The sequence below is a fragment of the Sorex araneus genome, chromosome X (genome assembly GCF_027595985.1).
Source record: "Sorex araneus isolate mSorAra2 chromosome X, mSorAra2.pri, whole genome shotgun sequence".
Lineage (NCBI taxonomy): Eukaryota > Metazoa > Chordata > Mammalia > Eulipotyphla > Soricidae > Sorex > Sorex araneus.
In genome coordinates, this window is record NC_073313.1 from 38511907 (window position 1) to 38526413 (window position 14507).

At 37.8% G+C, this 14507-nt stretch overlaps 1 protein-coding gene and 1 long non-coding RNA gene across 2 annotated transcripts in view; one reads left to right on the forward strand and one right to left on the reverse strand.

Moving 5' to 3' along the window:
• Positions 1 to 6776, reverse strand: part of LOC129400023 (uncharacterized) — a 112204-nt gene extending 105428 nt beyond the window's left edge. The window contains exon 1 of the long non-coding RNA XR_008627371.1: positions 6713 to 6776. This is a non-coding gene — a long non-coding RNA (uncharacterized LOC129400023). The remainder of the gene's footprint in view (positions 1 to 6712) is intronic.
• The window catches only part of LOC101551542 (transmembrane gamma-carboxyglutamic acid protein 1), a 129692-nt gene extending 115753 nt beyond the window's left edge, over positions 1 to 13939 (forward strand). Inside the window, exon 4 of the mRNA XM_055122412.1 lies at positions 9982 to 13939. Within this exon, the coding sequence (XP_054978387.1) occupies positions 9982 to 10467 (486 nt within the window). The 3' untranslated portion in view covers positions 10468 to 13939. The remainder of the gene's footprint in view (positions 1 to 9981) is intronic.
• Positions 13940 to 14507: the final 568 nt, after the last annotated feature.

Genomic DNA, 14507 nt, shown 5'->3' on the forward strand with positions numbered 1-14507 from the left:
TTTGATATGTACCAGTCTCTGTGGTGTGAGATGATATCTCATTGTTGTTTTGATTTGCATCTCCCTGGTTAGTGATGTAGAGCATTTTTTCATGTGCCTTTTGGCCATTTGTATTTCTTTTATGATGAAGCTTCTGTTCATTCCTTTTCCCCATTTTTAATGGGGTTGGAAGTTTTTTCCTTGTATAGTTCTACTATTGTCTATCCTGGATATTAGCCCCTTATCAGATGGGTATTAGATAGATATTTTTTCCCATTCCTGGGCTCTCTGTATTTTTGTCACTGTTTCTTTTGAGGTGAAGAAGTTTCTTAGTTTAATGTAGTCCTATTTGTTTATATTTGTTTCCATTTTCTTGGTGTTTCATCCTTAAGGATGCATTTAGCTTCAGTGTTCTGGAGGGTTCTGCCTATATTTTCCTCCATGTACCATATGGATTCAGGTCTGATATTGAGAGTTTTAATCCACTTTGATCGGACTTTTGTGCCTGGTGTTAGACAGAGGTCAGTGTTCATTTTTTTGCAGGTAGCCATCCAGTTTTCCCAGCACCACTTGTTGAAGAGGCTTTCCTTGTTCCACTTCACATTTCTTGCTCCTCAAAGGTCAGTTTTAATTGATACAAACCCATAGAGAAATATTCAGGTTATATGATAACATATGCCTCAGTCTGTGTGTGTGTGTGTGTGTGTGTGTGTGTGTGTAAGATAGAGCGAGAGAAATTGTGCTAGTGAGCAAGCTGCTTTTCTCTTTTTTTCTTCCTTCTACTTTCTTTTAGGGCTGATGACATGGCTCAAGTGGTAGAGCCCATGTCTTGTATATCCCAAACTCTGGTCTTAATTTCCAGCACCATGTTCTCCCCTGCCTGCCAGTCACCCCAGGTGTCGGTCCTAGACTCCTAATTACTGCCAGAAATGCCATCTCTAAACATCCAAAACTCAGTGTGTCAGTCTGCTCTATTTGATCATTGATGCCTATGTTACACAGATAAACACTAAAATTATCCATGCTTGCAAAAAATACTCAATTTTTTTTATACCAGGTGTGAGTAACAACGATAGAAGTTAAAAATTAAAGATGTTGGGGATGGAGCGATAGCATAGCAGGTAGGACATTTGCCTTTCATGCAGCCGACCCGGGTTCGATCCCAGGATCCCATAAGGTCCCCTGAGGACACCACTAGGAGTAATTCCTGAGTGCAGAGCCAGAAGTAACCCCTGTGCATCGCCTGGTGTGACCCAAAAAGCAAAAAAAAAAATTAAAGATATTTACCATATTCAAGGTTATATATCTGAGTTTTCAAACCTAGAAGGTTGAACATATAGTAAATGTGGATGTATTTAGACATAAAATGATTACCTTGATATATTATGAGTGCAATTAAGCACTTTATTTTAATTTTTTACAAGAATTTCATTATTTGGGGGGTACGGTGTTGGGTCACACCCTGTAGTGCTTGGGGGCTACTCTGGGCTATGTCCTCAATCCCAGGACCATGCAGTGCTGGCACCATGGGGCATTCGGGTCAACCACGTGTATGGCAAGAGCTTAGCCTCTATACTCTCTCTCTCCAGCTCCTACACTTGAGCACTTTAAAAACTAGAATTATGGGTATTTATTCTTTAACCCATTTAATCTTCACACATTTTCTCATTTTATTCTCATTGATTTTAGTTTTATACCACTGTGGTCAGAAAAGATGCTTGATAAGATTTCATTATTCAGTTAAGACTTGTTTTGTGGCCTGACATATGCTATATCAGAGATCTGTCACACCAGCATAGAGTGTTCCATATTTACCTGTCACATCTATCTAATGTATTATTTCAGGCTAGCGTTTCCTTATTAATGTTCTATGTAGATGTTCTATCCATTGGTGAAAGGGATAGATATTAAGGTCCTCTATGTTGTATTGCTGTCTCTTTCTCCATGTAGGCCTGTTATTGCATGCCTTATATTTTTATTGTTTTTTTGTTAAAAACACCGTGACTTACAAAGTTGATCATTATACAGTTATTTCAAGCATTTAGTGTTCAAATAACACTAGTGTGACCTTCCCTCCACCAATATCCCCAATTTCCTTTCCAATCCCAACCTGCAACCTTTGGCATATAACAAATTTACTTTATATTTCTTATTCCAACAAAACTTTATGAACTGGCAAATAAAATGATCAAAAAATAAATCAGTAGGGGTCAATTAGTGAATACTGTATGATTTTGTTCCATGTAAATAAGAAAATTAAAAGCATTTAATACAATATATAAAAATGCCTATTCTCATTTACATATGTATGTTTTTAACTCTGGAATCTAAAGTATATTACATTAAATTTTATACTTGGATCTCATTATGGTAATAATCATGACTCACCTGTCATTAATAAGACTTTTAAAGAACTTCACTATTAATATATTTTGGAGTTTACATGGCATAGGTAAGGCCTACATATGTAAATTTTCCCCTTACACGTTATATAAACACTGTGGTTTATGAAGTTGTTCATGATGATTTGTTACAGGCATTCGATATTCCACCAATCCCACCACCATTACACCTTCCTTCTACCACTCTCTCCAGTCCTCCCAACCACCCCTTAAGCCTGCCCCCATAGCAGCTGCTCAATAATTTATTTTATATTGCTTGATATCAATAATTGACTAACAAAATAATCAAAAAAATGTTTCTTTACAAGAAAGTTAGTGAACATTGTTGTATCTCACCATAGAGTCATTAAGTCCTTGTGTGAAAGATTATTAAGATGTTGTTACAGGGTTAAGCCATCTGTGTTTATGTTTTGTTAATAGAAATTGATTGCCTTCTATGTGACATCCCATCCAATTTGGTGTGCCACTGCTGATTTATCAGTGTTGTAGAGTTTGAGATGTTGCTCCAGGAAGTCCAGAATTTTTAAAGGTGTGATACAGCTGTAGTTAAACTTTTACTCAGTGGCTTGTTTGGTTTTGTGTGACTGCTGGGGCGTCTGGGAATACAGTGAGATGGGGGGAGTTAGTCCAACCCAAATCCGTGAAAACCTACATATTTCAGTCACAAAGCCTACATATCAAAATTTTTCAGCAGATTAATTTCTGGGTGAGGCTTGGCCCAAGGTAGTGGAGTCTGACCAGGAAGATGGTGGCAGTTGTGAAGTGTGGAAGCTTTTGGCACAGCTGCCAGAGCTGTGTGGGTGGGCTAAACCAGAGCCCCTTGTGGGGTTGCCTTAAATATTTAAGTTCCCCTCTGTTGAGTGCATAAATATTTACAAGGAGCATATTTTACCATCTTTTCACTTTCTGTATTGTATATCTTGACATTGAAGTCCATTTTTTATAAGCATGTGAATACATTCAACCATTATCTTTTGATTAGAAAGTCGTTTACATTTAATTATTGATAGGCCTATAAATTTATTGTCATTTTGTTCATTGTTTCTACTTGTTTCTCAGTCCCTGTGTTTCTTCTCTTATATTTTGGGTGTCTACTACAGGATTTTATTTTGTGGTTACCATGAGGCTTATATAAAATTACTTATACCTGGGGGATAGTTAAAATGCTGATCTCTGGTGGTGGGTGTGGCATTAGAACACTTCATGCATGAAACCACTAAAAATCATGATGCCTCAAAATTGGGGTGGCGGAACTACTTCACTGTATGACTGTATCACTGTCAATCCCATTGCTCATCGATTTGCTCGAGCAGGCACCAGTAAGGTCTCCATTGTGAGACTTGTTACTGTTTTTGGTATATCGAATACGCCATGGGTAGCTTGCCAGGCCTTGCCATATGGAACTACTTATCAAATACAGAAAGTTTAAATGCAGTCAGAACTTTACAGTTTTCTTGCCTCCCTCTTGTTTTGTTTGTGATGTCAAAATTTACATATTTTATCCCCACAAATTATTGCAGTTATTTTTACTTCTACTTTATAACCTTTTACACTAGCTTTAAAGTTATTATCCTATCACCCATACATTATTCTGAATTACCTATGTATATTTTTTCTAAATAATGTATTCCTCGTTTGAAGGGTTTTTCTTTCAGTATATTGAATATCGTTGCACTCCATTCTAGCCCACAGTTTCTTGTGAAAAATCTTCTTTAGTTGTATTGCACTGCCCTATCAATAACACATTTTCCCTCCATTACTTTCATGTTTCTCTATTAACCACATAAGGGTAGATTATAATTTAAGTACCAAAAATTAGAGATATCTTTTGGCTGATTCAATCTACCCACTGTGGCCCCTTAATTTTCTGGCTCTAACTGGATGAATTTTACTGACCTGTGTTCATGGGTCTTCTCAATCTTGGCTACTATTGAAAGTAAATTACAGTTTTTAGCTCTCTAACTTTTTGGAGGTCATGGGTGGGCCCTACCTAGTAGTTCTTGAAGGATGTTGTGCCAATAATTGAACCAGGGTCAGCTGTGTGAATGGTTAGTGTATTATCCCCTATACTACCACTCTGGTCCCAGAGCTATGATTTCTATTTGGTAATTTTTACCTTTTTCTCTTTGTTGAAGCTATTACTCTCAATGAGTATCTTTGTTAAGTTGTGATATGTTGTCACAAATGAGATCCCTCACCATCAGTTGTTCTTAAGTCAGTATATATTTAATGACTAGAATGGTGGTCATGCCTTTATCTGGAGAATTTTAGAATTTTATTTGGGCCCTGTAATTTGAAAAATTGTTCAAGGAATCTAATTTAAGGCACCTAATTCACAACATCTGTCTCACCACCAATGTTAACTTCCTTCCATCAATTTCCCATTTCACCTCAAACCCTCAAGCCTTCCTCTCGATCGTTTGGTTCCTGTAAGTTATCTATGGTTCAGATAATATAAACTCCTCTTCACCACCCGTATGTCTGAGGCTCGCCCCAGTTACCACTCCATCCACCTCTTCCCTCCCCTATCCTCAGTTCTATAATAGATTCCAGAATAATCTAGGTATATTCCCCACTTTAAAGGCTGCTTTTCCTTCTATGTACAATCGATCTACCATCCATACATAAGTAACTTCATCTGATCTTTCTTGGCTTACTTCCATCCAAGTTGTAGCAAATTCATGGTATTATCCTTCTTTGTAGTAGTTCATTATATATATGGACTGGAGCAATAGCACAGTGGGTGCATGTGGCCAACCTGGATTCAATTCCTCCGTCCCTCTCAGAGAGCCTGACAAGCTACCAAGAGTATCCCGCACGGCAGAGCCTGAAAGCTACCCATGGCGTATTTGATATGCCAAAAACAGTAACAAAAGTCTCACAATGGATACGTTACTGGTGCGCACTCAAACAAATCAATGAACAATGGGATGACAGTGATACAGTGAGTATTTTTGCGTCATTTTTTGAACTCTTCATTATTTTAGGTATTTTTGAAGATATATCTGGTTCTTTCAGTTGGAATATGTTCCTATGTTTATTCATTGCCTTTGACCCTCCATGTTGGTTTCTTTTACAAACTTTTTTTGAGATTCTGTGGTTTACAATACTGGTTACTCATGCACATAATTCTAATACCACACCCATCACCCATGTTGGGGTCTATGCAATAGATAAAATAGCCACCTCTACTGGTCTTGAAAGAGTGATCTTTCTTGGAGAGTAACCTTCCCCTAGCTCTTGTTTGTCCCAGATATTTTTTATTATCCCAGCAACCTGTTTTGTTTTTAGTGTCTATGAGGAGTTTGCTATTCCAAGATGTTTGTGTCCCCAGAAGAATCTCAGTGCCTTGGTTCAGACTGATTAAAAAACAGACTTACAAGCATTTTTAAGTGTGCAAATTTAAGATTGTGGTCCCACAGGAGTCTATAAATGCCAGTGACTATCAGAAGCATGCAATCTAGAGTTGTCCCCCAGGTATCCGCTACAAAAACTGGAATGCAAGATAAGGGTACAAGCTCCTTTCTGGGAGAGATTGGTAATGTGGATTTCAAGGCACATGGTGAGATTCAGCCTCTGTCACTGCTGAGAACCTCAGTAAAGCCTGAAATGTGCCTCACCAGAAGCCCCTATCCCTTTCTCAGAAAAGTTGGGGGGCGTTTAGTCTCCTAGAGCCCAGGCAGGCCACAGAAAGTGCAGCAACCAACAGATGTACAAGCTCCCTTTTGGGATATCCTGGATTTTGTATGAGGCAGTGAGAAAGTCAAAAGATAGAGTATGCTCTGCCTCTCAGATTATAACTCTACAGGCAAACTAATAGGTCTAGCCCACTGAAAAACTGACTGCTTTGGTCTGTTGTTTCTTGCTGTGCTCTTAAGGGTAGTAGTAGTTGGTTCAGATTTCTTTGTCCACAAGTTACAATCCTGTAAGTAGCAGCCCAGAGCCAAGCAATCTGGAAGTGTACTCTGGACAGCACCTGCTAATCTGCTAATCCAGGGTGCTAGGTAGGAGTACAAACTCCTTCCTAGGAGCAAGGCAGAAGGATCATCAAAGAAATGGTGTTTTCAGTAGACCCCTAAGTGTGTGTTATAATAGTATGCATGCTTCTCTGTTCACTGTAGGCTTTCTTGATGTGAGTCCCGTTGGCTTCCAAAGATAGATATTTGGGGGGACGGGAGTCATTAATCAGGTAAAGTGCCACTGTGGAGCTCAAATGCTTAATCCTCAGGGAGAAGCTGGGGGGGTGTTGAGTTCCTTTCCGATTTTCCATTGTCATGCCAGGGTTGAGATCTATGGTAGAATTTTGTATCAGGTGTATCAGCCTCTCCTACCTGCTTTAGTGAGTCCATGGAGGGTGGTGATCTCAGTGTCTTCATATGTTGCCACTTGGAACATCCTAAAACAAAGAATGATTTTTAATGGTCAATTTAAATACCAATAAGTCAGGCTATTTGAGGACTTGAAATCCCTTCTCTTTGCCTCTCACACCAATCCCCCCCAACCCTAACAGTTCCCAGATAAAGTTGTATGCCATGTTGCAAGTCAACATAATTCATTTTTAAAAACAACAAAACTGTACTCCCTCTCATCTTCCAACACCATAGTTATATACTGGTACTAAAGAAAATTAAATTGATCCCATATGCCACATACCTTTTGGGGGTCACACCTGGTGTTTCTCCAGAGACCAGGTATGGTACTGGGAATCAAACCCAGGTCAGCTACATCTTCAGTTATTCTCTCAAGCTTTCATGCCCTTTTTTTTAATTGAGTCACCATTTTTACTTATTTTTTTATTTTTTCATGAACCACTTTTTTTATTTGCTTTTAGAGTCACACCCGGTGATGTACAGGGGTTACTCCTGGCTCATACACTCAGGAATTACTCCTGGTGGTGCTTGGGGAACCATATGGGATGCTGGGAATCGAACCCAGGTTGGGGTGCGTGCAAGGCAAATGCCCTACCTGCTGTGCTATCACTCCAGCCCCTTGAGTCACCAGTTTTAATAGCATCTTGTCTACCCTCTAGTGGTGGTTTTCTAGATGATGTTGTTTTTTGTAGTTCTTCACAAATTTTAAGTATAGACACAGTTATTTTAAGTATGAGAGACAATACAATATTTTAGTAGACATATTGTAACGTAAAATTTCATATTTTAAATATGAGAGACAGTACAATGTGTAGGATACTTCCCTGGCACCCCAGATGGTCCCCTGAGCAATCTGGTGTGGCTCCCAAACCAAATATTCTAATTTTCTCAGAAGTTAGGTCTACATGTTCCTGTCCTGTTGATGAAATTGCCACTGAGATGTTAAATGACTTTTATGTAACTATCTTCTTTCTCATAGAATACCCCATCTTGATAAAGAATCTTAAATTTTGAACTAGCTTTTGGTAAATGTCCAACATGTTTAGAAGGTAACTTTTAGGATTAGGATTGTGTCTTGTTATCCCTTATCTCCCCTTTCCTTTCTATCATACTTGTTCAAGGAAAGGGGTATGCCATTTGAGTGCTGGATATAAATGTTGCCAGGCCCTCCTCACTGGAAAAAATCACCCACCTCCAAAATTTTAAATGTAGGTTCCGAAATGATTAAGCAGATTGTAAAACATTAAGTGTCTGTTCTCTTTTCAATTGTGACAAGGTCATTCAAGCCTTGAGTTAGTTGAATTCTACTAAGAAATGGTAGTGGGCAGGGCTGGGGAGATGGTACAGTGGGTGGGGTGCTAGCCTTGCATGAGGCCTACCTAATTCAATCCCTGAGAAGCCAGGAGCAAACCCTGTGCACTGCCAGGTGTGGCCCGCAAAAGAAAAAAAGTGGTAGTGAAGCAATTTAGAACAGAAAAACCACATTAAAAAACAGCAAACATTCTTTGATATAATCTTGCACAAACTGAATTTGTTCAAAAACTTATCTATGATGAGGAAACTTCTACCTCTTGGGGCTCATCCCTCTGAAATGGTACATCTCTAGATAGGTATTATTTTAGCATGATCTGCGATGCTTTCAGGACATTTTTCCCTAGTAAATTCTGTTATCAAGTCTGGGAATTATTTGCTCTTTCTGAAATATTTGGTTTCTTTTAGCAGCACTGTTTACATCCAGTAACAAGTCTCTCAATGAGAGGCGTTACTGGTGCCCACTCGAAAAAATTGATGAGCAATGGGATGACAGTGACAGTTTGCATAGCTGACAGTGACATAAATTGGACTCATCTGTTTGAATAATTATATCATTAGTTTTCAAGTGAATTTCCACCTGATTCTCTGGTCTAAAAGACAGAGAAGTTTAGTTACCAAAGAAGTAAATTTGTCAATATACTTGGATCACTGTTACCTTTTTACATTTAATTTATAAAATGAACTAGCCCAATTTAACATGATGGGAAGATTGACTTTTCTAGAAAAGTAGTCAAATGCACATAAAATTGAAATGTCTTATATATTAAGGCAGATTACTTTTCTGTTTGTTCTGATATTTTGTCTTTTGTATTCACATCACATCTTCTACATTTACATGTCAAACCAACTTAAGTTTTTTGTTAGTCTACTGTTAGTTTATAATATCATGTAGTTTGGTGTCACAGTTCTTTATGTGTATAATTCTTACCACACCCATTAGTAAAGTTCCAGTAGCATCTCATATATGAGTGAACCCATCCAGTAATTGGCTTTTACTTAGTTCACTAAGTATGATCACATTAAAATCCTTTTCATTGCACTGTAGCATTCTACTATACACACACACACATATATATACGTGCTTGTGTGTATGTATACATATATCACAACTGCTTTATTCATTCGTTAGTGGGGAATTTAAGTATTCCCCCCTTTTTTTGATATTGTGAATTATGTTGCTCTTAAGATAGAAGTTAAAATACCTGTTAAATAAATGCCTACAAGTGGTATGCTGTATCTCATGTACTATCTATGCCATTCTCAGTGTGGTAATATTTAATTATGATTTTGAATTTTGCATTTTTCTAATAAGTGACAAGTATTTTTTCTTATGTCTGTCAGCCATGTTTATGTATTTTTGCAGATTTTTTCCAAGACTTTTTGCCCATATTTTATTCAGTTGCTTGCCTTTTGGTGATAGTTTGCTGTGTAAAAGCTTTTAAATTTAATTTGCCACATTTGTTTAATCTTGTTTTTGTCTCCATTGGAGACACTTCCTTAAATGCAAGAGGAAATGATAATTATACCTCCATAATTTGGTATGGATTGATGGAACTCTTACAGGTCCAGGAAAAAAAACTGCTTTTGCAACTCCATTGTTTCCTATCTTATTTTGAAGCCTTCAAAGGAAGAGTTGATATGTAGATACAAAATTTAATTATATAAGCCAATAATTTTCCTATTGTCTTTTGACATATCCAGTGAAAGATTAGTTGGTATAATTGGAAAAGCCCTCTTGTTTTATTTCAGTCCACCCCCCACCCATGTTCTTACTGAAAATATAAAAGACAGTCTTTCAAACTCTTGTGTCTGGACTGATCTTTCTTCACGCAGTAAGCATCAGGCGTTATATGAAGTTTCTGTGATATTGCCAATGTTTCATACTGATTTTCAGTTCATTTTCTTTTGTTTTTCAGAAAGAGTTTTGGAACACCTACACAAAAGCTCAACAAGGAGACAATAACAGAGGAAGTGACTGGTTTCAGTTTTATCTTACCTTTCCTTTAATCTTTGGTCTCTTTATTATCCTCCTTGTCCTTTTCCTAATCTGGAGATGCTTCCTAAGAAACAAAATTCGCAGACAGACAGTGACTGAAGGCCACATTCCTTTCCCTCAACACCTTAATATCATCACTCCTTCTCCCCCACCAGATGAAGTGTTTGATAGCAGTGGCTTATCCCCAGGCTTTCTGGAATATGTTGTTGGGCGTTCAGATTCCGTCTCCACTCGTCTGTCCAATTGTGACCCCCCACCGACCTATGAGGAAGCCACTGGGCAGGTGAATCTGCAGAGGAGTGATACGGAGCCTCATTCAGATCCACCACCTGAGTACGACGACATCATCAACTCCAGCTCTGCCAGTGCCATTGCCATGGTGCCTGTGGTCACCACCATCAAATGAAGCTCCCAACTTTTTACTATAATCATTTTTAAAATACTAATGAAAGAAATTTCTAGCACTTTACCACTACATAAATGTGCATTCATCTATTTTATTGAACTCTTAAAGCATACCACTCTTTTATAGTTTGATTTGATTTTCATGGTTTCCTGGTATAAAATTATGATTCCTGCTAATTTTGGCTCATGGAAATAGGTCTAGGTGGGAAAACATAATAGCGGATGATTCCGTGTGATGTGATGAGGTTAATTCTGTGCATATATGCATGTGGCCAGTATATCTGTAACTGTCTCACTCCTATCCAAATAATTTGTAAAGAAAACATTACTCACCAAAATTGGGGATGAAAGACATGAACAATTTGTGAAATAGTCAGCAACATACTATTGAATTCTAAATGTAAGCTGAACCTATCATGTTTTCTAATTCATAGTGGCTTTTATTAACCTTTTCCTTCAACTATCATGAAAAAAACTGCACAGTCCACCTTGATGTTTAGATACATTTCAGAGATATGTGGCGGGAAGCACAATAGTCAGTAACTTATGGCATAGCAAGAACATCATTGCTCTTTATTGGCATTTGAATAATACTGCACGAGGGATTTTTGACTGTCATGCTTCTCACACACACAAAATATTTAAACTGTGTTTGCTTAGTACCTCTGAATGCCTTAGGCTCTTTGTATTACCATCTTGGCGGAAGGATTTCCTGCCAAACAGAATACTGATTACTCTCTTGCTCATTTGTGACAGTAATTATTTCTTTTTCTCTTTAATTGCCTTTTACTCTACTCCTCACTCCCTCTCCCACCACCCAGATCTTTATTTAAGCACCTAAGAGTTCAGTTAAGATAAAATTTTTGAAATTTTTTTCCTTAGTGTTTTTAGAGAGACTGAAGTGTTTGCCTTTGGATGATTAAGAGGCAATTTTCCTTTAGATGAAGAACTGTGATTTTTTTTATATATTGCTCTCCAATCAGTGGAGTAAGATTACGAAGTTTGTGTTGTGCCAGGTGCACAATAATAAACCTAGCAAGAGCTTCATGTAGATATCATTTCTGTTGCTTTTTGATTTTGTATTTTCATTGAATCATTCTTTACTTTTTCTCTTGAAGGAGAGGGAACAGGTAATGAATGAACTGCCAACATAAAGTGGCTCCAAAAGAAAATCAGTGCATCCTATGAACTTCCATGGTGTATGCACTGATAGAAAATTTATTACAGGGAATGGATGAATTTTCAGGGAAAACGTCAGCACCTTTTTGGTGTTGGATAAAATGGTTGAGAAGTTAGAGGGAAAACAGAATTCCATGTGCCATACCCTGCATCCTCCATCTCCCTCAACACTTCCCTCCATCCTGCTCTGGAAACCAAAGGAAGGGGAATGCTAGTGGGGAGCACTCAGAACTAGGAGTCTGATTCCATTCTGCAACACATTTGCCACGGTACCTTAGGGAAGGAAGACTCTCAAATTCCTTCTGCCTTTCTCCAGGGGCTTTAAATGGATTTAACAAGATGGCATGTGTGGCAGTACTCAAAGATGTGAAGAGCTATCTAGATATCCGGTGATACCATTGTACTTATGCATAAGGGAAATTTTTCTTTTTCCCTAAAACTCAAAAGAGTTTTCATGTAGTGATAACAGCATAGGCTGCTTGTCACCTGTGCTCTCTAACCACCAGTCCGAGGATCCAGTGCTGGTCTCCACTGCTGTACCAATTTGAAGATAACAGACAGCTCAGCAAAACAGAATTAAGAAAACTAGAACGAGAGTTTGGTAGTTGTTATAGCTTTCATAGACTAAGTGTAACCTTTTTCTAAAACAATTGGCCATAAGAACAGCTTTGACTTCCGGTCAAAGCTGAAAGTATGGGAATGTTGGATCCCAAAATGTGTGTTTTGCTTTCTTTCTTTCTTTTTTTTTTTTTTTTTGCTTTTTGGGTCACACCCAGCGATGCTCAGGGGTTACTCCTGGCTCTGCACTCAGGAATTACTCCTGGCGGTGCTTGGGGGACCATATGGGATGCCGGGGATCGAACCTGGGTCGGCCGCGTGCAAGGCAAACGCCCTACCCGCTGTGCTATCGCTCCAGCCCCTTGCTTTCTTTCTAAATGAAAAAATAGGCTTCCTTTTGTGTGGGTTGCTTGTGATTAATTATCAGGCCTCAGATAAGACCAGCAGTGTTCAAAGTGTGGCCCATGGAGTCCCTGAGAGTCCTCACAGACCCTTCAAAGGGATCTGGGAGATTAAAAACTATTTTCATAATAATACAAAGACATTATCTTTTTCAAGCTCTGTCTATCAAAAAGTAGCTGAAAATTTAAAAGGATGCCAAACAGAAACCTTGTGTTTCAGAAAATGATGATTTCTTTAGATTTTTATTCATGTTAGCATGTAGTGAACTTTGAAAATTTTTTTTAAAATTTCTAGTTTTATTCTCTACTCGGGCAATTACTGATAGCTAAAAATACATTTAAAAATGCCCTCCAAGAGTAGAGGGGTCTGGAGACCAAATTTTGCCAATTTCTGAATAAAGAAGTAAGATATTCTTGCAATTTTCACATCTGAAACACCTCGTATTGGATTCAGTATGCCTCTTAGGAGATACCAGAATCGCATTTTAAGAATGAATGCAGAAACTTGAAGCAAAAGCCACAGCCAAAACCATAAACTGACCAATGATTTCAGTTTTTTAGACTGTTGGTCAATTCCTTGTGATAACTGGCATTAGCCATAGGTCTCATGGAGGCATTTGTTTAAAGATAGGACTAACTAAATGCAACTTTCATCAAGAAAGTCTCTTTGGTTTGTTTATTTTGGGTTTTACATGTTCAAAACAACTCTTTTGGTACTCCATCTAATTTTATAAGCTGATTTTCTTAACATTTATTATAATTAAAGGGGCTTATCTGGAATAATATATATTTTTATGCTTTTGCCTTTCTTAACTGATTGATATTACATTCACCTTTGATCATTTTTAATAAAGGTTTATTTTTGCAGGATATATTTAGTACCTTTCTTATGCAGGAACTAAATCAAGCCTCTCAGTTTGCATTTAAATGAAAGAAAGGGCTCAGTGGTTTCCTGGTGGAATGGTTTCCAAGTCTCCACGCATAGTGGTTATATATGGATTCCTAGAACTGGCACTTTCTGGCTCCTTGCTTTGAATATCAGAGTGAATTTTATCTGTTTTAAAGTAAATTCCATGATTTTTCTTCTGTTGCCCAGTACAAATACAAATGCTGTGTTTGATTCCTTGTTAATGATGACTTTAAGATTGATCTGATATAATAACTGTGGCAGTAGCTTTAACTTGGTTCTATGTAAATACCATGGATTTTAAATTTTCACATTTTTAAACACTTGGTTTACATTAAATTATGGTATTTAACTATTTTTATGTTTATACTTGGTAAGGTTTTTCTTATGTTTCTGTGTTTTTGGTATGCTAAATAAAGCTATTTTTAAACCCATTTCTTCTGTCATGTATTAATAATCTTTTGGTTAAATGATAGACATCCTGCCTATGGTCATATTATATTTATAACAAAGTAAAATTCAAACATGTCTTTGTTTATGGTCCATACCCACCAGTGCTCAGGGATCACTAGTGGTGGAGCTCGAAGACCATAATCAAACCTGGGTTGGCCACATGCAAGGCAACCCTTACCTACTGTACTACAGCTCCAGCCCTACATTTGTCTTTGTAAACCTAAAAAGTCACTATTATCTGGTCCCACAGCTTTAGCTAACCTTAGCACAGATAACAGGCACAAAATGCCCACCTTGTGTGAGAAACACCAAGGAGACTATGAAGCAGTGGTGCCAATATATATCATTCATCCTGGGGGACTTTTCCATCAGATTAGCAATGGGAAATAACGTAGTGTTGTATGACCCCAACTCAACTCAAGCTCACAGATGTTCTTTTTCCTAAAAGTTCCACGGTATTTTATTAGCCGTCATCTATATCAGTCTATGTTCTCATTTTTGTTTTCAGTAATGTAAATTCAAACTTTTTTCCCATGAAACCCT